This window comes from Balaenoptera acutorostrata, chromosome 1, assembly GCF_949987535.1.
Source record: "Balaenoptera acutorostrata chromosome 1, mBalAcu1.1, whole genome shotgun sequence".
Lineage (NCBI taxonomy): Eukaryota > Metazoa > Chordata > Mammalia > Artiodactyla > Balaenopteridae > Balaenoptera > Balaenoptera acutorostrata.
Window position 1 is genome coordinate 154,494,467 of NC_080064.1, and position 22,063 is coordinate 154,516,529.

The window sequence follows — 22,063 nt, forward strand, 5'->3', positions numbered from 1 at the left end:
GCTTTTGGCTCCCCTCAAATGACACTCTCCTGGTGGTCTTCCTCCATCACACACACCTGCAGTGGACTGCTTGCTTGGTCTCAGGAGCCCAGCCCTGGGCCAGATGGGAGATATGGCTTGTCCCGTGAGCTCATCAGCAGTAATAGGCTGGCTGTGCTGACGAGATAGCCCTTCCCTTCCCCTAAGTGAAGGGAAGAGTGGCCACAAGCAGTGACTGAGACAGAGGCTGCCTGAGTCAGGATCTGGGCCTTGCTGCCTTCCCAGGCCTTTGCTGGCTATGTCCCTAGGCTGAATTGGGACGAGGAATCAAGTCCACAGTATTACCAATCTGGAGCTCTCCAACCCACCTGTATTAGTTTGCTAGGGCTACTGCAAAAAAGCACAGACTGGGTGGCTTAAACAACAGAAATTTATTGTCTCACAGTACTGGAGGCTAGAAGTCCAAAATCAAGGTGTCTGTAAGGTTGGTTCCTTCTGAGGACTTTGAGTGAGGGAAGGATCTGTCCCAGGCTTCTCTCCTTGGCTTGCAGATGGCTGTATCTCTTCACATCATCTTCCCTCAATGCCTATCTGTCTCTGTGTCCAAATTTCCTTTTTTTAGAATGACACCAGTCGTATTTGATTAGGGCCCACTCTAATGACTGCATTTCAACTTGCTTACCTCTGTGAAGACTTTATCTCCAAGCACGATCACATTCTGAGATACTGCAGGTTATAGGACCTCAACATCTGAATCTGGGGGGGGGGGCACAATTCAGTCATAACACTACTCCATCACGGTCTCTCATTCATTGCTTTAAACTCCAAAACCTAAGTACCCTGCTTATGGCCCTTCTTACCTGTGACAGCCTAGTGCTTCCACATCTCATGTGCTAGTACACAGCTCACTTAAGCATGCACTTTACATACACTGGAGTTCTCTGCAGTGGGAAAGGTGAGGGAACTTTTATCAAGCACCTGTTAAGGGACATACAGGCCTTGAATTTCAGGTAATATAGATGTCTGTTTATTCCATGAGGCAATGCCAATATGGTACTTTTTATCCTCACACCAATAAAAATGGTATTTATACTGCACTTGGAAAGTGCCAAATACTGTTCCAAGCACTTTATATGAAGTAATTTTTTGAATGCCCACAACACCCCTTTGAGGTGGGTACTATTATTTACGTCCATCTACAGATAAGAAACTGAGGCCCTGACAGCTTAAAAAACTTGCCCAAGTCTGTAGTAACTGATGGAGTTGGATTTGAATCTCAGTAGTTGGCTCCAGAGGCCATGCTTTTAATCATTACCTGATAGTATTTGGAAAAGGCAGGACTATTACTCTCATTAAATAGATGAGGAAACTGAAACTGAGCAGCTAAGCAACTCACTCAGGGTCATAGGGGTAAAAGGCAGAGTGAAGGCAGAATTCCTGCCCTGGAAGCCACAGGGCTTCCCTCAGAAGGGACCAAGTGTCCTGAGTCCATTCCCCATACCCCACTCCACTTATACAGGCCCACAGGTATTAGGGCCAACCCAGAATCTCTAAATCCTTATTTGTAGTTAGCCGTCTCCATACCGCAGGGTGATTATGGGTCATGAAGGAAGGGAGGCACCTTCTCGACTTAGATCTAAATCTTTTCGATTTATTTTTCCTCCCAGTCGCTTCCAGTTCAGAAGACCACCAGCCCCAAGGGGTCAGATCTAGACCCCAGTCCCGGAATTTTCTCAGCCCGGATTAGAAGCGGGGGAGGGCGGTGGGGAAAAGGCTGGGCGGGGCTGGGCCGCCCAGGAACGCGGAGTATCATATTTCTCGAAACCCGCCAATCCTGAACGCAGGGGGGCGTGGCCACACCTGGGAGGCGTGGCCGGACGGCAGATGGGTCCGCGGCGTCCCGAGGCGAGGCGCTGACGTGAGCTTGGCTCACCTGGGCGGGGAAGGTGAGGGCCGGTGTGGGACTGGGAGCGGAGCTTGCAGTCCCTACCTGCGCAGAGCCAGGTGTTGCTTGCCCAACCGGCCGAGGAGAGCAGTGGCGACGGGTGATCCTGACTGGGGACTTGGTTCGGAGGGACGTTCGCTTCGGGCAGCCGGATTGAAGAAAGGTGGGGACGCCAACGTCTGGAGCCTCGCTTGAGGGAGGGAGGACACGCCCGCCGGTGAAGAAGCGTCCCCTCCAGAGTTTGTGGGGGTGAGGAAAGCTTGCTTAAGGACATCTTTTTGTTTGGGGATACCCTCCAGGGCTGGGTGCCCATCGCTCTGCTTCTGGTAGCTTTCGGGCGGTCCTAGCCCGGGGGCGCTGGGCCCTTACCGACCCCCTACTTCTGTCGACTCCCTTTCCCTCCCGCCCAACTGGAGTGTGCGGCTCTCGGGCCCCTACCCACCAACCGTCGGGGAGCGCTAAGGCTCCTGCACCACGCTGGTCCTCCCAGCTCACTGCTCCGCAGGCCCCTGGATCCCGAAGAGGGAATTTCCCAGGCCGGCCGGCCCTTGATCTTGGTGGGTATTTTGGGAAATTGCGCGTCGGGGCGGCCAGTCACTTTAGCCAGTTTGTTTCCTCTCCTGGGATTTGTTTAGCACCGTCAGGCCCCTGCCCTGGGCCTGAGAGACACCCGTGAATTTACAAGTAGCTAAGATACGTGCTGGCGAGGGTGGCGCCGGGCGTGGTTGCTCTGGGGGTGAGGCCCTCTTCGCCTGAAACGGCTGGAGGGCTGGTATAGAGAAGTGGGGAATGTCTTCCAGGCCTGACTGGAAAGCAGGCCCAGGGTGCCACTGTTTACAGGGAGCTTGCTGTGTGGTAAAGGGGTCATCCCTACCCCAACCCTGCTCCCTTGGTGGATGTCAAAAGTGGAAGCCAGGGAAGGGAGAGGAAGAAGGCGTTTGAGTAGGGGTTGGTGAAGGCTGGTGCTGACCCAGGAGAGTAGTTTTCGATGTTTGTATAATGCGTGACAGCAGCACCTGTACCCTGTAGCTCCCTCTCTCCAGCCCCCAACTTCAATCAAGCAGGGAGGCAGGGCGTGGGAATTATGGCTAGAGGCCCAGAATTTACCCCTGAACAGGGCTAAACTAAATGGAGGAAAGACTGGGGAACTTGGAAGATGGCATTTCAGGTCTCTCCAGGAGGAAGGGAAAAAGCAGGACCACTACTGAGGCCTGTCTGCAAGAAATGAGGGTGTGTGTTTTACTCTGAGCAAAACCATTGACGACTGAATCTTGGCTTTGGGGTGGCCGTGTTCCTGGAAACTAGTCTGGGCAGGGGCTGCAGAGGTGGCAGTATGGGTGTTTGTAGGGGACCTGTTCCCTGGAATGGGGGTGTGAGAGAGGATGGTTTATGCCTTGGGGAGGTTAATAGTGTCCCTGCTCAGTGCCCAGTATGAGGGGAGTGGATGGGTTAAATCTTTGTTCTTTGGCTAGTTGAATACCTGTTGGAGACACAGGCCTTGAATTTTGCTGTGGTGGCAGCTAGAGATATCAGAGCTGAGTTAAACTAGGCTAAGCTTGTTCTGTGGGCATTGGGATTCGGGTCTTGAGAGTGTTCTGAAAGAGAACTCTGGTTTAGGTGTGTTTAAGGGTGGGTGTCATGCAGTCTCCTCCCTAACCACTTCGTTGGCCCTCCGTGCTGCTTGGATCTTTGTTGATGTTTTTCATTTACTTTCTTGGTGTATAGAAGAAGGGAGGGACTTAGAAGGCTGGGTGCAGTGGCAGGATATGGTACAGCACACTCTGACTCAGAAGTGTTGGGTCCAGGCCCCAGATAAAACACTTTGCTGTGCCTCAGTTAACCCAGCTGTAAAATGGGGATGATAACAATGGGGACGATAATTTCATTATGAGGATGAAATCAGACACTGTAAATAAAAGCGCATGTAAAAACTGTGAAGCCTATGTAGATAGAGAGGATTGTTGTTACCATGGTTTCATTAGCTGAAGGCCATCATCTTTTATATCTCCCAGTGGCCAAGAAATGTCTTAGCTTCCTGTGGTTAGAAAAAATACTACTTGTAGTGTTTTGTTTTTAAATTGTGAATCGAAACATGTCATTGTAGGAAAATGTGAATCGTATATAAAAGTACTTAGGCACGTATAAAATTCACCCACAGTCCTATCACCAGGTAACCACTAAGAACTTCTTGTTGCATCGATGTATTATTTCTTTCCCTTTTAAAAATTCTCTGTGCTTATGTACACAAGTGCATGTTATGTTACAAGATGGAGAGACTACTATGCAGTCAATATTGTATGATGCCTTTTCCCCCCTTAAGTACATATTTAAACATTTTCCCAAATCCAGTAAAAATTCTTCAGATGCCTCGATGTTAATGGCTACTTGATATTGCAGCCTATGAATGTCTAATTAGATATTTTTCTCTGTGATTTTGGTTGCTTCCAAATTTTCCCTCTCTGCCTGTTCTTATCGTCTAAGGTACTGGGTGGCAGGTGGAGGAGATCTTGGTCGACTTTCAGAAGGTGGAGAGGGTTAGCTGTGATGGAGGTGGGGCATGGAGGAGGAGGAGGAGGCTGGGGCAGCGTTGCTCCTGTGTACTGCCATCTTGGGGGAATGCTGAGAACACAGGGCTCTAGATCTTAGTCATCGACCTCTAAGGGTGGCTGCCCTCCCTCCCCATCACTCTGTGCAGTGCCTCGTGTTGGCCTGGTTGCCTTAATTTTTTTTGATGTGCTGTGGATCAACTAGGATAAGCCCTGTTCTTCAAAGCCCATGATCTGTCAAGAGGTGGATTTCACGTGTCTGCCAGGCCTCGGCACAAGACTGACCAATATTGCAACAGAAATTCTCAAAAGCCCCTCACTAGGTGGACCAGTTTGCTGCCCATTTCCCTGTTCTCTTTGTTCTTCCTTTACCCCATCCCCCTTCCCGCAGGCCAGGACTGAGGAAGAGAAGGCTAGAACTTGCCCTGGGGAGAATATGCATTCCCTCCTCCTTATAAGGTAAATGTTCTCCATGGTTTGATAGCTTGACTTTGCTGTCCTACAGAGCAACCTACACCAAGGCCAAGAACATGGGGGTGGGGGGCACCTGAATACCGAGTGCCACCTCACCTGCCCACTGTGAGCTGCTCCCAGGGGGGAAGGTTTCGGTTGCAGAACTCGGTAATTGGGTCAGAAGGCTCAGGTGAGAGCAGGTCCTGCCTTGCTCTTAAAGTGCCAGTGACCGAGCTGGGTTTGAGTTTTCCCGTTTGTTGGGAGCCTGGCTGGGGAGAGAAGTGGCCTTAGGACCCACCCCTTAAGCTAAGCTCCTCCGAGGGGGAGCCTTCGGCTGACTCAGCTGGTTTGGTTTCTGAACCGTGATCCAGGTGGGAATCTTTCTGGGTGGGAAGGTGACTTATTTATCTTCCTTTTCTCAGGTCATTGGATGTTTGAGCAATTCCAATGTGGATTTCTTCAGGGAGTCTGATGAGAACATTGTGTTTAGTAACTAATGTCGCCCTTGTCACACAGCAGCTGACGGACAAATATTTGTTGAATGAACGTTCTTTTGCAGGCCTGTCTTTCTCACCTGAAGTAAAAACAAAGAGAAATGAGAACGCCAAAAAATCTAAACACAACACCCCAGGCAAACACTTCTCCGGTAACTGCTTTTTCCTTTAGGCACCCAATCTGGGCAGGCCTTTGTTTCCCGCTGTGAGTGCTGGCCGCTGCCACCGAATGTTATCTGCTAACGCTATGCCCTTTATGAGAATCAATTGCAGACTTTATCCAGGCTGGCTCCTGCAACCAATCAGTTCAATTCAGCCTCTGTGGGGAGGTAAACAGGCCCAGGTGAGGAGGCTATCCTAGCAGTACAGAGCTTGTCTTATGACTGGTTTTAGTACTCTAGGGTTAGGAACTGTGGTATTTGATCATTCTAGGGCATCTTAGCTTTACCAGACTCAGGTACAGGGCAGGGTTCTTACACTTTGTCTCCAGTGCTCCCAAGCCTTCTCCTAGACACTGGATTGTCGGTGGGGATAACCAGCTCAGACCACCCCCCACCCCTCGCATTTTTTTTTTTTGGTGCAGAACCTTTGGGTGGCCCAGAGAAAGGAAAACTGACTTGAGGCCCAGCTCTCAGATCCCTGTGGATACAACTGCCTGCTCATCTATGTAAGTGAGGACTTTGGAACCAGGGACCATCCCTCGCCTACTTCTCTCTCATCACAATGCTGTCATTTCTTACTAAAGTATTCCCATTCACCTTAGTTGTCTAAAAAGAGAGTATGCTTAAAGTTCTTGCCTATATACCTGCTGTTTCCATAACTTTTTTCTTCCTTCTCCCGAGATGAGATTGAAAAGAACAGTTTCTCTCCTCTTCCCTTGGTACTTGTGGAAGGACTGTTTTCCAGCAGGGATGACATCATCTTTTTATTTTTCTGCCTCAGTATTTAAATAGAAGAAATGTGATCTACTTACCTGATAAGTCTGATTTGGCTAGAGTATGAAAAATAAATGGCTTTGGAATAAGAATCAAAAGAATCTTTTACCCTCTTTTCTTTTCTTCCCCACCTGGCACAGTTTATTCCCATATTTAGTTTCTTTGCTGTAATCTAATGAAACTGTAGCTCTATCATATGGGAACAGTGGCTGGGAACTTTTCCCAGGGGCTGGCCTAATTCTCCTCTCCCCATTTCTTCCCCCTCCCCCCAACCCAGATCATGGCTCTCCACCCCCGCAGAGTTCGGCTGAAGCCCTGGTTGGTGGCCCAAGTGGATAGTGGCCTGTATCCTGGGCTCATCTGGCTACATAGGGACTCCAAACGCTTCCAGATTCCCTGGAAACATGCCACCCGGCATAGCCCCCAACAGGAGGAGGAAAATACCATTTTCAAGGTAAAGGTCTTCTTTCACCATCTGACTTGAAGTGTTTTCCAGTTCTCCAGACCTTTCTGGTTTTTTGTTCTTCTGTTTTCAATTTTGGCTTGAAGAAGGTACTAGATCCAAAATGCTGATGCAACAAAGAGAATGTTTATGATGGGGGGCGGGGGCAAACTTAGCAGGCATAGTAATTTCTCTTGTTGGGGCATGTCTGTTATGGTTGAGGCCATTTATTCTTTCCTATTGGTCAAAGCTACTCCACTCACGTCCCAAGGGATCCCAGGTGTGATCGGCTAAACTCCTGTAAGTGCGTGTATGCTGTGGTTGTTCTAGAGCTCCCAAGGGTCAGCCAGCAATCAACCCTTCATTCGCTCAGGGCTCTTGCTCTGGCCCAGGAATGGCTGTCCAGATCAGGGCAGAACTACTGAGCGTTAGCAGGCTCCTAACAGCCTGTAGCATGGGTGTCGAGGGCCCTTTGCAAGTTTTTCTTTTGATGTTAAAACATTTTGCCCCATCCGTAACCTCCGCTTAAAAATGAAAGGCGATTTAATTACAGGTTTTTATTCTACAAATATGTTTTCTTTTTTTTTTTTTTTTTTTTTTTTTTAATTTTATAGCTATTTATTTCTTTCTTTCTTTATTTTTGGCTGTGTTGGGTCTTCAGTTCGTGCGAGGGCTTTCTCTATTTACGGCAAGTGGGGGCCACTCTTCATCGCGGTGCAGGGACCGCTCTTCATCGCGGTGCGCGGGCCTTTCACTATCGCGGCCCCTCCCGTTGCGGGGCACAGGCTCCAGACGCACAGGCTCAGTAGTTGTGGCTCACGGGCCCAGCTGCTCCGTGGCATGTGGGATCTTCCCAGACCAGGGCTCGAACCCGTGTCCCCTGCATTAGCAGGCAGATTCTCAACCACTGCGCCACCAGGGAAGCCCCAAATATGTTTTCTTAACTGAAGAGTAGCTCTGATGTGAGAGTTATTTTGCTTCACTGAAAATAAGATTGAATCACATGGCATTTCATAAAATGTAAGGGAAACCAAAGTCTAAGACAGAAGTAGGTGGGAAGCTCGTTGTGGGAAGGGGTATTATGTGGTTTGTAACTCCGGAGCCCATGCCTCTTCTCCAGACCAACTTCTCTGTGCTGGTCAGTCTTCCATCTCATGAGTAGCTTTAGTTCCTGCACTCCCAAGACACGGAGAAACGAGTTTCCCCATTTCTTCCCTGACTGTAAGCTGGAAGTCAGAAGTGAAATCCAGTCCCTACCCTGAGCCTCTCAAGATTGATGCTCCAGGTTCTTGCTGAGACTGGGCCAGGAAAGGTGGACTCATACCTCAAAGGAGAGCCAACTAGAGTTGTTTCCCACCCAACTCTAGTTATATTGGGTGTAGAGGTGAGAGGTGGAGAAAAAATTGGCCTGTGAATACTTAGAAAGTAAATGAATGCTTTTAATGTAAAAATTAAATAATGATATGAAAGTGGTAAGGAAAACATCTATAAATCAGCACCAGTTATTGGAGCTGGCATCAGAGGGGGATGGGCCTGCCCTGGCCCAGCTGGCCTCTGGCTGTGGCCTTGGTCTGAAACTGGACTTGCTGTTGAAGTGCCTGGTGGTGGCTGGCCATGGAGGAGGAGGCTGGTTCCTGAAAGCTCCACTCGTGAGAATATTCTGTATGCTTAGGGCTTGAGGAAAAATTGGCTGTGGGAAGCTGCTTTGTCTTACTGATATCTGTGTATCTGTTTGCAGAATGCTAGGGAGGGCCTGGGTGTCAGGAGAAGAGTGAGGGTGCTTTCACAGATCCCACGCTCTGACAGGCCTTTGGCAGGATATGGGGTGTGGGCGGTGATGACTAGCATTAAATGGGGGCCTATTCCATACCCTAGGTCCGTTATCTCATTTGCTTCTCGACAACACTGTAAGGGGGGCGGCACCCTCATGTTATAGATGCAAAAGCTGAGTCTCAGAGGGGCTATGTAACTTGCCCAAGTCACATAGCCAATAAGTGGTGGGGTTAGGGTTTGAACCCAGGCCTATCAGCTCCCCCATTATCAGACGGCCCCTTCTGACCAGGAGCTGGAAGACCTGGCTTCAGATCCTACTACCATCACTTGCATGTGTGGTCTTGGACAAGTCACATAATCTCTTTGGGCTTTAGCTTCCCCTTCAGTAAAATGGGGATAAAACCAGTCTTGCCTGCCTCACAGGATTGTTGTGAGAATTGAGTGAAATCAGTGTATGGGAAGGGACTCGTAAATTGCCATAAAAATGCAGAGACTGTGTCCATTTTAGGAAGAGAAATAGGGACCTGCCCAGTGACCAGAATCTCAGAAGCAAGACTCAGAATGGGTTTGAATAAGGGATGTTTATAAAGCACAACGATTGTCATGTGGTGGGTACCACCCTCTGCTGCATCAGCCAGGTTCTCTGCATCATCTGAGTGGGCCCTGGGGAATGGCTGTGTTGTGAGCAGGATGTCTGGGGCTGTGGTTCTGAGTTAGTCTGGCTGATCTCTGTGGAGGGGCAGGGATTCAGGGAGCCACAGAAATTTTGCAGACCTGTGCCAAAGTCAGCACAGCCCAAGCCAGCTCGATGGGGCCAGAGGGGGAGTGGGCACGGAGGATCAAACAAAGAGAGGGGAAAACGTGAGCAGGCAGCAGCCAGGTACTGCCAGGTGCAACTGGAGATGTGCCTCTCCGACACCAGGGACTCACTAGGGTGAGGCTGAAATTCCCTACAGGGGGTTGGATGGAATGGAGCCTGCTGAGTGCCCAAGGGCAGCAGCTTTGTCAAGCTGCTTCATTCCATACTGCACATCAAGTGGAGGAGCCCCCAGGTCTGAGAAGATGGTAACAAGAAATGAGTGAATTGGAGGAGAAGGATTTAGATTGGCTATTGGGAGAAGCTTCCTCATGATTGTGAGGCTCTGCAGGGATTGACTGAGGGAGACCAGAGAGCCCAAAGGATGGGGCCGGAAAAATTCCACTTCGGCTTGAGGAAGCAGTCTACGTTCAGGAGCGGAGGCAGGGAGTTGGGACTGGACAAGCGATATGCCCTCTCCACTTGAACAAGCTGCCGTGTGCTTCCTGATCTTGAGTCCTCTGCAAAAGACATCCCCCTTTTCTGCACCAGCACATACGTCACACCCCTGAAGAAAGTGTAGACATCTGAGATACGTTAACAGTGGGGGAGGGCTGATAATCCCGTGAACAGACACATAAATGCCTGTTAGACCTGGAAATTGAAAACCAGAGAGGCGGGGCCACACTGGTTTTGGCCCAGGCCACCAGCCACTGGTGTTCCCAGCAAAATGTTCCCAATGTGGGAGTTTGAGGAAGTAGGGAAAGGCAGGCGGTGTGAGTTTATTAGGACTTGAGGCCCTCAGCCTCCCACTGAGGCAAGCTGAACCCCCAGAGCGTGCTTCCTGCCCTCCTATGGGCTGCTACTCCTAAAGGTACTTGGTTTCAACAGTTATTTGTGCATCAGATTGAAGACTGAAGGGAGAGGGAACAAACAGCAAGCCTAAATTCTTCATATCATACGCCATCTCCCTTTCTCTTCTTATTATATAAGCAATTCATGTCAAAAACAAATAAGTAAAGCAAAACAAAACAAAACAAAATTACCTGAAATCCTGCTATCCAAAAGTTACCATTAGTATTTTGGTGTATATTTGTTCCAGATTTTTCTTTATTTTCAACCCTTCATTATGGCCATTGTAGTCTTGACAGGTGATGCTGGCACAAGCATTTGAGATGAGACTCCTCTTTTTAAAAGATTGTATTTGCATTTGGCTTCATTTCCCTCAGGCCCTGCCTTGCCTGGTCCCCAGGGTGGTGTTTCCTGCTGCAGTCTCTGTAAATTGGAGTTGGGGTGATGGGGCGGTCAGGCAGGGCTGTGTGTATCTGTGTCTGTATGAGGGAGGGCGGGCACACTTTCCAGTGTTTCTGGGCAACAAGCAGGCACTCATTGCAGTTTCCTATCCCTCAGGCCTGGGCTGTGGAGACAGGGAAGTACCAGGAAGGGGTGGACGACCCCGACCCAGCTAAATGGAAGGCCCAGCTCCGCTGTGCGCTCAACAAGAGCAGGGAATTCAACCTGATGTATGACGGCACCAAGGAGGTGCCCATGAACCCCGTGAAGATATATCAAGTGTGTGACATCCCCCAGCCCCAGGGCTCGATCATTAACCCAGGTGAGGCCCCAGCTGCTGGGGAGAAGGTGGACAGTATGCCAGGTTCCGGGCTGGACCCTTAAAGTGATAGACGACTTGAAAGTCGTCTCGCTTACAAAGTTGAAGACTGGTAAAGCAAGAAATCCTGTCCTTAGAAAGAACCCAGAGAACAAAAGATATAAACTCAGCAAAGTCTTCCTGGTCACCCAGTGGAACAGTAAAGCATTAGAAAGAAGAGGGGGTATTGAGTTCTGTAAAAAATAACTTCTCTTGGGACTCAACACTGAGAAGAGAGGCCAGATAGTTTAGAAGAAGGAAGGATTAAAACTTAGAAGGTCTGAGTTATAAACCTCGTTCTTTCCATTTCACTACTTGTGGGACATTGAATCAAGTCATTCGACCTTTTGAGCCTCAGCTTCTTCCACTATAAAATCTGGGTTCTCATCTTTCCTGCATATTTCAAAGGCTGTTCTAAGAATCAATTGACATGACATTATGAAGGCTATTAAGTTCTCTTTATAAATGACGGGTAAGTGATCATTTAATTTGTATGGTATTTTTCCTAGGAGAATACCACCAGATCCCTATATTTACTCAGTGTTTAACAAGTTCCGACTAAGAGCCAGATAATTTAGACTTGACCTCCAGTGAATCTAGTGAGGCTCTGCCATGAGGGAAGGGTCTGTCTTCACATTAAGCTTACAAAGGAGAGAAGCTGTGGTCCTTGGGTCCTTAGAAGGGATGCTAATGTGTAGAAAGGGGTTTAGAGTAGGAATTAAAAGATTTCTAGGAGAAGGGAGTAGGGCCTGCAACTCCTGGATAGGGGAGGGGATGAGAGCTTGCACTGGGGCTCCGTAGGAGGAGCTGGGAGTGGGGTGAAACACCCTTAGTTCCCACTCTTTGGCATTGAGGGTGCACACTGAACCCAAGGAGCCTCTGTGCTGGCAGTGCCTAGCTTGAACAGTGAGTCAGCTGCAGGGGTGACAGTGCAATGTGAGCGGCTCACTTGTGACCTGTGTGTGTGTGTGTGTGTCTGATTCTCGGGTAGGATCCACTGGATCTGCTCCTTGGGATGAGAAAGATAATGATGCGGATGAAGAAGATGAGGAAGATGAGCTGGACCAGTCACAGCACCACGTTCCCATCCAGGACACCTTCCCCTTCCTGAACATCAATGGTGAGTGGGGGTGCGGGGTGGGACAGAGGCATGGAGAGGATGTAAGGGGCTTTGATTTTGCAACCGTTGACACCATATCCGCCATGGCACTGGGAGCAGCGACCAGGCCCTGTGGCCAGGCTGCCAGTCTGTTAGCAAGTAGGAGTCATAGGCAAAGGAACTCCGTAGGCATAGTTATCCCAGTGGGGTGGCTTCTAGGCAGAGAGAGCATCTTCTGAATCTTATGTGATAATTCAGAGAAATTAAAAAATTAAATTCATTCTCAATCCCGCATACAAATACACAAGCTGTTATAAATTTTGCTGATTTCCTTCAGGCCAAGTGCAGAGATCATTTTCGTGAATTGTAGGCAAACTCTTCTGCTATTTCCCTCGGTATAAGTTTTCTGTCACTGCCTTAACAGCCTCTGCTAAGGCTGTATCATGGGAAACTTGTGGCGCTACAGCTCTTAATACTAGGCTCTGATAAAATTTATCTACTAGAGACTTTTATCTTTTTTTTAAATTGACTTTTTGAATTCAGCTTCCCAGGAAAGATGAGTTTAGAGGTTGGAGGGTCACTGTGAGACAGAGCAGGTACTGCATCTCCCATTGCACATTCTGAGGATGCCCAGACGCAAGGTGAATTGCTCTTCTGCAGCATCCTCACTTGAACTTTTCACTGACGTGCTCCTAGTCATATGACTTGCATTCAGTTGAGTAGCTTTTCACTACTTTTCTAAGTTCCATCTGACTGCTAGGGTCAAATGAGGTACTTTTGCCGCCTAGAAAATTTAGTATATCAAGATGATTCCTGTAGGGTTTTGGAGTGCCCTACTCTAGGTGATGCCCCGTCTTTTGAGACTCAGGAAATGACTCTTATCTGTCTACTTGCCCTCCTGCACTTACCCTGTCATTTATAACTTTGCAACCAAGTGATGAGTAAAGACAACGATCATAGAGCTCTCTCAGGTTAATATTGCCACAGCTACATTCCCACTTGGTGCAATTTTAAGATTTGGACATTTGGAAATGTGAGATCCTTTCCCAAATCTTTGGCTGACTCATACTGTTATTCTCACCCCTTAAAAGGATGCACCCCATTTCCAGGATCCTGATTTCCCATTTTTTTTTTTTCATGTTTTTTTAAAGCTAATGTTGTGTGGCCTTATGTTATGGGCCACCTTGGATCCTTTATGGAAACATGTGAACATATATTAAAAATAAAAAAGTAAAATGGGTACATAGGTATAACCAGACTCGTACACAAAGGGTCAAAGAAACCTTAGCCTCTGTGATTTCAGAGCTGTTGGGCAGAGGAAGAAGAATTGTTGAAGAATAGATGCTTAAAAGGTGAGGCTAGGAGGAAAAATCTGTAAACTTTGGAGTGAGCCAACTTTGACAATAGCAGGGATATAGGATCTGTTTTTCATTCTCTCTTTTAAAAGCTTTAACTGGATACTTTTGAATAAATAATACTCTTACATGGTTTAAATTTCATAATGGTACAAAAAGGAAATCAGCTGAAAGGTTTTCCTTCTATCCTGTCTGAACAGTTCCTTCCCTGGAGGAGACAGATCTTTCCAGGTTCTTGAGTATCCTTCCAGATGTTTCATGCATGTAAAAAAGTATCTGTTTGTTTTTAAAGGAATTTCTATACATTAACACTTACTCGAAGCTAATCAACCAATTTAGTTGAGTTCATTTTATGGAAGACAACCAGTTTCTATTTAATTGCTGGGTTCAAATTTTGTAACAGGGAATCTCTCATTCATGCCTGTTCTAATTTAACCCCAGAGAGTACCCACTTGTCTGTTAATCATCAGCAAATGCATGTTTTCAGAATTATGAGTTTATGAGAGAACTAATAAGATTAGGAAGCAGGAGCAGGGGAACCTTATTTCTTTTGGTGTTTGTTGGGGGAATTACTGATGGGCTGCGACACTGAGTTGTGGTCCAGTGTTGGACCTTTTAGGTTTTAGAGCTTCGGACCCAGGTGATATGCATGTGTGGTGCTCCTGCCTGCTCACCCACATCCTTCTGTTCTAGGTTCTCCCATAGCACCAGCCAGTGTGGGCAACTGCAGTGTGGGTAACTGCAGTGTGGGCAACTGCAGCCCCGAAGCAGTGTGGCCCAAAACGGAACCTCTGGAGATGGAAGTACCCCAGGCACCTATACAGCCTTTCTATAGCTCTCCAGAGCTGTGGATCAGCTCTCTCCCAAGTAAGTGAGCCTTGATTTCCTAGCTGGATCTTCAGCTCCTATTACAGTCCGTTTCCTGCCCCACCTTCTGCCTCCATTTCTTTGCCATGTATAGAATAGTCCCCCAGGCAGCCTCTGTGTCTGGTTCCTGGCTGGCTGATGAGTCACCAGGAACTAAAGAAACATTAGCCCATACCTACTTGCCCATGGGGATGCTCTGATTGGTGCTGTGCAGCTCTAGGTTACTCACCTGTTAGGTGGGTGGAAGGCCTGGGTTTATCAGTTTGCCTAGGGGATTTGAGGACAAGGTCAGTTGTGGGATGGGGAGGTTAATGACTGTGGATTTGGTCAAGGAGGCTCTTCGGTTTTGAGGGACTTTAGGACCCAGAGAAAATCTCTTTCTGAATTGGGTACAAATTGATCTCAGTGAAGAATCATTGTCACTGCACCTCCCTTTCACACTACACATGGTAGGGGAGGTGCCGGGGGAGTACTAGCATTTTGTCCAAGAGGCTGATAGCTTTGATAAGACCTATAGGATTCAATGGACACTTGCTGAGTGAAAATTTACTTTGTTGTGAACTGTGTCCTTCTATGATATATTATTAGAACATATCAACAGTGTGTGTGCATCTGTGTAATTTTCAGAAATATACCTTGGTATTGCTTATTGTTCCTCTGGTTTCTTTAAACAGTGAGTCAAAAATGATACACAAACCAGATGCTGCCTTAGTTTTCAGCTCCTTCCAATGCCTATTGATGTAAAGACTCAGTCAGTACAAAATGGGGAGACCAGGACCCAGAACTTTGGTTGGAGAAATTCTAGCTGTTAGGGTGTGGTGACGGAACAGAGATAGTATAGATGGAATTTGAACTATTTGCTTCAAGGCAGCCTTTTGAGTGAATATTCCAGGGATATGTTGATGTCTCCCTTTGTTGCAGGAAGGATAACTATGGCAGTGGCCTTCCTGAATGCTGGTTGAAAGGTGGCTTGATCTTGATGGACTTGCATGAGTCTTAGGGATGGACGGGCAGAGCAGCAGAGCAGGACTCTCACTGTCCCCCCTCACCTTGCAGTGACTGACCTGGACATCAAATTTCAGTACCGTGGGAAGGAGTATGCGCAGACCATGACGGTGAGCAACCCCCAGGGCTGCCGGCTCTTCTATGGAGACCTGGGTCCCATGCCTGACCAGGAGGAGCTCTTTGGTCCCGTCAGCCTGGAGCAGGTCAAGTTCCCAGGTCCAGAGCACATCACCAATGAGAAGCAGAAGCTGTTCACCAGCAAGCTGCTAGACGTCATGGACAGAGGACTGATCCTGGAGGTCAGCGGTCATGCCATCTATGCCATCAGGCTGTGCCAGTGCAAGGTGTACTGGTCTGGGCCATGTGCCCCATCGCTTGTTGCCCCCAACCTGATCGAGAGACAAAAGAAGGTCAAACTGTTTTGTCTGGAAACGTTCCTTAGTGGTGAGTCTTTTTTCAGACGATTGATGGTGGGAACTGCTCCCTGCAAGTATGTCTTCCTCCTTCCTGCCCCCCTTTCCTGGCTCTGCAAAGATCTTAACCAAACAATTTCTTCTGGAGGAAGTCAAGGTAGAAGGGGACCTTGATTCTGAAAAATAAAAGTGACCTGGGCAACAAAGAAGGGTGTTCCACTCCAAAGCTGTGTATTTGAAGCCAGTTTTAGGTGGTTGTGGCTCCTTTATTGGCAGAAGGAGGAGACAGCCTTGTTATTGCTCCCCAAATTCTACCAGCTTATCCTTAACTTTGGAAGGTGACCCTGTTCATCATAATCAGCAAACCATATACTCTTCTCATTTGGGACATATTTGAGTGGCAAATTTAAGCAGACATATTTAGGGAGAGCACTGAGATGTGAATTTTCCAATGTGATTTGAACCCTAAGTCTGGTGTAAGTGATGTCCAATAGAACCCTCTGGAATGATGAAAATGTTCTATATTTGTATTGTTCAATATGGTAGCCACTAGCCACCTGTGGCTATTGAGTATGTAGATGTAACTAATGTGACTAAGGAACTATTTAATTTTAATGAATTTAAATTCAATACCCACATGTTGTGGCCAGTGGCTACTATTCTGGACAGTATAAAAGAAAGTATTTACTGAGTAGGTGTGGAATGACCCAGCACACCAAACTCCATGCTCTTCCATGTTCTGCAGATCTCATTGCCCACCAGAAAGGACAGATAGAGAAACAGCCACCATTTGAGATCTACTTATGCTTTGGGGAAGAATGGCCAGATGGGAAACCTCAGGAAAGGAAACTCATCTTGGTTCAGGTGAGGAGATAATAATGTGTCAACAATTCTTTGCCTTTTTATCAATGCTTTAGCCCCTAGGTCTGGGCTTGAGCCCTGAGTGAGGATCCATCAACCTCTGTGGGTTTTAATCCCATCAGATGTAGCAACTTGAGCTTTGTACATTGTACAGTAGGACCAGGCTGGAGAATACAGTGCCCTCAAAGCAAGTGACTGATTCAGGGGACACCTTGTTCTCTTACTGACATTAGAGTCTTGCTGAAACCTAACAGGATATGACTCTTTCTAGCTCTTTTAGAAAAACCTTTTGAGGTACTTTTAAGAACGTGTTCTTATTCTGGAAAGTGGCAACAAGACCACTTGGGTTTGGCTGTGGATTTGTGCATCAAGACAGGCAATAGATGAAATTTGGGTAAAAGTCTTGCTAAATAAGCAGTTATTTATTTAGGCATGTGATGTGATGCTACTTCTAGGTTCTTTACCTTCATTTGAACCAAATTCTAACGTGAACCTTGGCAGGATGGTCCAGAGAGATGAAGGCATAGTCTGTATCTAGACATTAAAGTGGTGGGCTTCCCCACAGCCTCACTGGTCCTTCCTTCAATCTTGGGCCCCTCCTGCTGTTTAAAAATACCCTTTCCTCAGTGGATAGCTGTGTGCTCTGTGTCCTGAACAGGTCATTCCGGTGGTGGCTCGGATGATCTATGAGATGTTTTCTGGTGATTTCACACGATCCTTTGACAGTGGCAGTGTCCGCCTGCAGATCTCAACTCCAGACATCAAGGATAACATTGTTGCTCAGCTGAAGCAGCTGTACCGCATCCTTCAAACCCAGGAAAGCTGGCAGCCCATGCAGCCCACCCCCAGCATGCAACTGTCCCCTGCCCTGCCAGCCCAGTAATCATGAATGCCATCTTCCTTCTCTTTTTTACAGTATTGTACATATGGATATTTTTTATTAGTCAGATTTAACCAGCTTTTAAACCTGTCTTCTTTCTAACAATATTAGTACTCTCTGCCTCTCCAAATATGCCTAGCTTTTAAAGTTGATTTAATTTATGGAAAAATCACCCTTCATACTTTCCCTTTCTTTTTTAAACCTCCCCATGGTAGTGTAATGTAGTAGAAGGAGATTTGGCCTGGGAGTTTGGACACCAGGGTTCTAGCTGCAGCTTTGCTTCCAGTGGTGTGACCTTGAACCAAGTCATTTAGCCTCTGGGCTTCAGATTCATTACTGTAAAATGAAGGAGTTGGAATGATGCCTGAAATAATGCCAGCTTTAAAACTCTGACTCAGTGACTTCATTCTACTTGTACAAGGCCAAACTGCCTGGAACAGAACATTTCTGCCTTGTTCTTGCACCACACTTTTTTTTTTTTTTTTTTTTTTTTTTGCTTTCATTAAAGTTCCCTCAAGCACTGGTTTGTCCAGGATTGATCTCCGTTTGACCTGTTCTGCTAGTATAGTAAGCTGGCTCCCTGATGGGGGAAGAGGGAGGGAGGGGCGCCGGCTGGTTGCTTGGGAACCAAGCTAGATATCTAAATAGAAATAGGTGCCAAAGTCTGAAAGTCACCCAGCCTGCGGAGTAAAAACTCACAAATTGAGCTTCTAAAGGGGAGCTGTTGATGTAGAAGGCTTAGGGATTCTGTAGAAGAATTGGTTGTCAGGTTTTCAACTCATCACCACTGAAATACGGACATACTTCGGAGATATTGCAGGGCTAGTCCCAAACCACTGCAATAAAGTGAATATTCCAATAAAGCAAGTCACACAAATTTTTTGGTTTCCCAGTGCATATAAAAGTTATGTTTACATTATACTGTAGTCTGTTAAGTGTGCAATAGCATTATGTCTAAAAATACAAATGTGCATACCTTAATTAAAAATACTTGGGGACTTCCCTGGTGGTGCAGTGGTTAAGAATCTGCCTGCCAATGCAGGGGACATGGGTTCGAGCCCTGATCTGGGAAGATCCCACATGCCACGGAGCAACTAAGCCCGTGTGCCACAACTACTGAGCCTGCGCTCTACAGCCCGCGAGCCACAACTACTGAGCCCGCGTGCTGCAACTACTAAAGCCTGCGCGCCTAGAACCCATGCTCCACAACAAGAGAAGCCACGTCAATGAGAAGCCCGTGCACTGCAATGAAGAGTAGCCCCCCCAACTAGAGAAAGCCCGCGCACAGCAACAAAGACCAAACGTAGCCAAAAATAAACAATAAATAAATTAATTAAAAAAAATAAAGATACTTGATTGCTAAAAAATGGTATCGATCATCTGAGCCTTCAGCGAGTCATAATCTTTTTGCAATAGTTACATCAAAGATCACTGATCACGGATCACCGTAACAAACATAACAATAAAAAACTTTAAGTATTGTGAGAACTACCAAAACATCACACACAGACATAAAGTGAAAAAATGCTGTTGGAAAAATGGCGCCAATAGGCTTGCTTGACGCAGGGTTGCCACAAATCCTCAATTTGTAAAAAACAGTATCTGCAAAGTGCAATAAAGCAAAACACAATAAAATGAGGTATGTCTGTACCACTGTGTGTGTGTGTGTGGTAGATGACAGTATATAACTCAGTGATAGCCTTTGGAGAGGATAGAACTCTCTTGTTCCTTTTTCCCTTCTTTGAGGAAGACCTGAGAGTGAGCTGGGCATCCAGGACCAACTCCTGTGACCACAGAGGAGACAGGGACAGTTCCTCCTTGTATGGAGATGTTTACAGTCTTCCTGTCATTTGGATTTTTTTGTGGATGGGAAAAATGGGGTGTTGAATGTGTTAAGGTCAAGGTGAAGAAGGGCTGGGCAGTGCTTTTCTGGAAATGGCTCACCTAGCACAAACCTGCTTGTCTCCCTTCCTGGTGGAGGTAGCTGGGTGTGAACAGTTAAGGTGAAGAGTGTAGATTAAGGTGTAGAACATTGCAGCTATGGCTACAATTAAGGTGTAGAACATTGCAGCTATGGCTGCCACAAACTGGTCTGATCTATTAACTTTTGCTCTGTCCCTGACCCTTTGACTCTGTTTTGTTTTTGTTTGTTTTGTTTTTTAGGATGAAATTATACATAATTTAAACTCCAGGACCTAAATGGAAAACAAGATGCTTATCTCTGGTTGCAGGTTCCAACCCTCCTGAATACTGATACCTATGTGTGCCATGCCATATTAAGAAAGTCCATGTCTGGTCTGCTACCCTTAAAGCAAGCCACCTCCTACTTGCTACTGTAGTTGAGCTAGCTGTAAAGTTGGGCTAGCTTTATTTCAAAAACCCCCTCAGTCACAAGTGGCAATGGGACTTATTTATTTAGAAAGCTTAAGCTGTGGTTTTAGGGTCTCTAAGGAACTTAGTAGTATCTGCTATTACTAAAGCATGACCAAGAGAAATCTGGGTGTTCTCTCTAAGGGACCTAGTAGAATCTGCTGTTAATAAAGCATGACCAAGAGAAATCTGGGTGCTCAGGTGCTCAGCTGTGAGCAGAAGTTGGGCTTCTAGAGACCAGGAAACATGCAAGGTATAGGAACTTTATATTTTGGGGGCATTTTGTTGAGTGGGTGAAGTGAGGGATTTGGTCTTGATGTCTGGCTGCCTCTGTCTGTATCTGCATAGCTCAAAGTTAGAAAGAATCCACAGAAAATACATTGGGAGGGCAACTGCTGGATCTGGGCTGGTCCCTTCCCCTTATTCTGTGAGACGCTAACAGCCAGGCTGTACACCTGGATGGGGGCCCAGAAAATGTGAGCTGGCAAAGGGTGTAGAGAACGGTGTTCTTAAGTGCCAAGAAGGATTGAACTTTTAGTATGTGATTGTAATGAAAAGCTGATGAATATGTTAGAGGAATGGATGAGTGGTTTTATGTGGTCTTAACCCAGTAGTGTAGTTTCTTCCTTGTTCTTTATCCTTTTCAGAACACGGGGAGAGTGCATGCAGGGCTCTCCACTGATCTCCCTCAGTGCTCCTACTCTGGTCCGGATGCCAGGTGTCCTTTCTTGGAGACTCGGCCTGCTATCTCCTTTGGTGGCTACACCACTCATTCCCTTGGTGTTTTCTGCTTCCTTGCCTTCACCTTGCTTAAGACTGGGAAGGGAGTTAGGTGGTGTCACCAGCTTTTCGTTTTCTTCACTGTCCACCCCACTAAACTAGATTAGCTGTAGGTGTCAATTGGGAGGGCAAATGTTGGATCTGGACTGGTCCCTTGCCCACATAATTAGGTCCCTGGCTATATGTTCCCATAGCACCCTATTGTTCCTCTTTCAGAATAATCAATTCCCTTGTAATTGCTCAGTTTGTGTCCTGCATGACTACAGACTTGCTGGAGGTAGGGACTGTTTGTCTTGGACTTTGCTGCCAGCCCTTAGCACAATGTCTGGTACATAGTATGTTCTCAAATATTTATTGTTAGAATAAATGCATTAACTCAATACGTCCTTCATTTCAGAAACTGATTGCTAACTACCATGGGACAATAAAGTAAATATGGGGATGGAAAAAATTCTAAAATTAGTTTCTGCTCTGCTTCTGACTCCCTCTGAGCTAAGAACGTTAGCGTGGGAGCCCCTACAAGCTGGACCTCCTTCCAGGCTGGCCCCACCTTTACTCTACAGTGGTCTCTTTTCACAGTCTGAAGATGCCACCAAGGTACAGCCAGGAGTGAAACTTCCAGTGTAGATGACTGCAGTTCCCTTAGCCTCTGCCCTGCCCATGTATCAATAAATTTGGGCTATTTCTTCAGATACGAATTTTCTCAAGAAATCTTTCCCTTCGTGGTATGAGTCATATCACTGGTAGTTAACCTTTCAGTGAAATAACTTTTTCTTCCTAATGACCTGATTGAAAAGCTTCTGCACTTCTGCCTCTCACTTCTCATGTGAAGTCAGCAAACTGAATTCTTCAACTTGAGCTCCAAGAAGGTGGGGTTTTTGTCTGTTTTCTACGCTGTAATACTTCCAGCGCCCAGACGCATACCTAGCACACATTTGTTCAGAGTAAATACTCATGCACTTCACACCCTGCTTAGAGATGACAAACTTTGGCCAGGACGCCTGTCCACCCACTTCTCGGAATTCAGCCTCTCAGGATTTAGGTAGGTCAAAGTAAAAAACAAAAAACTTTCCAGCACCCACAGGTGGCGATATTATGCAAAACACGTCGCTTGTCTTGAGATAAGTTTCATTTGGAGGGGAAAGTACATTTCTCCAGAGACAAATCAAAGCGTGTTTTTGCGTCGAGTGCCCTGCTTCTGCCTTCCGGGTCAAACGGGACACTGGACTTAACAACACAAAAGGAGGGCAAGCAGCGGAGTCGAGGGAGGGCGGCGGCGGTCTACTAGCTTCACCCGCCTCTTTTCTTCCACTCCCGCCTCTTTCCATTCCTACGCAGACGGGTGGGGCCCACATCTGCGTAGGAGTGGAAAGGGGCCGGAAGGGGGCGGGCCGCAGGCGCCCAGACTTCCGGCACGTA

At 47.0% G+C, this 22,063-nt stretch overlaps 1 protein-coding gene across 9 annotated transcripts; it reads left to right on the top strand.

The window, feature by feature from the left end:
* The first annotated feature begins 1,879 nt into the window (after positions 1–1,879).
* IRF6 (interferon regulatory factor 6) lies at positions 1,880–21,024 on the top strand. Of its 9 annotated transcripts, none has more exons than XM_057531360.1 (10): positions 1,880–2,481; positions 5,483–5,569; positions 6,001–6,084; positions 6,630–6,806; positions 10,774–10,978; positions 12,006–12,134; positions 14,162–14,335; positions 15,392–15,784; positions 16,499–16,617; positions 17,273–19,624. In XM_057531360.1, exons 4-10 carry the CDS (start codon positions 6,633–6,635, stop codon positions 17,495–17,497), a joined length of 1,419 nt encoding a protein of 472 aa, XP_057387343.1. In that variant the 5' UTR covers positions 1,880–2,481; positions 5,483–5,569; positions 6,001–6,084; positions 6,630–6,632; the 3' UTR covers positions 17,498–19,624. The 9 variants fall into 9 exon arrangements, with proteins under 9 accessions (XP_057387343.1, XP_007164033.1, XP_007164036.1 ...); XM_007163971.2 differs by having other exon boundaries at positions 1,880–2,173; XM_007163974.2 differs by lacking the exons at positions 5,483–5,569; positions 17,273–19,624 and adding an exon at positions 19,658–21,024 and having other exon boundaries at positions 1,880–2,173.
* Positions 21,025–22,063: the final 1,039 nt, after the last annotated feature.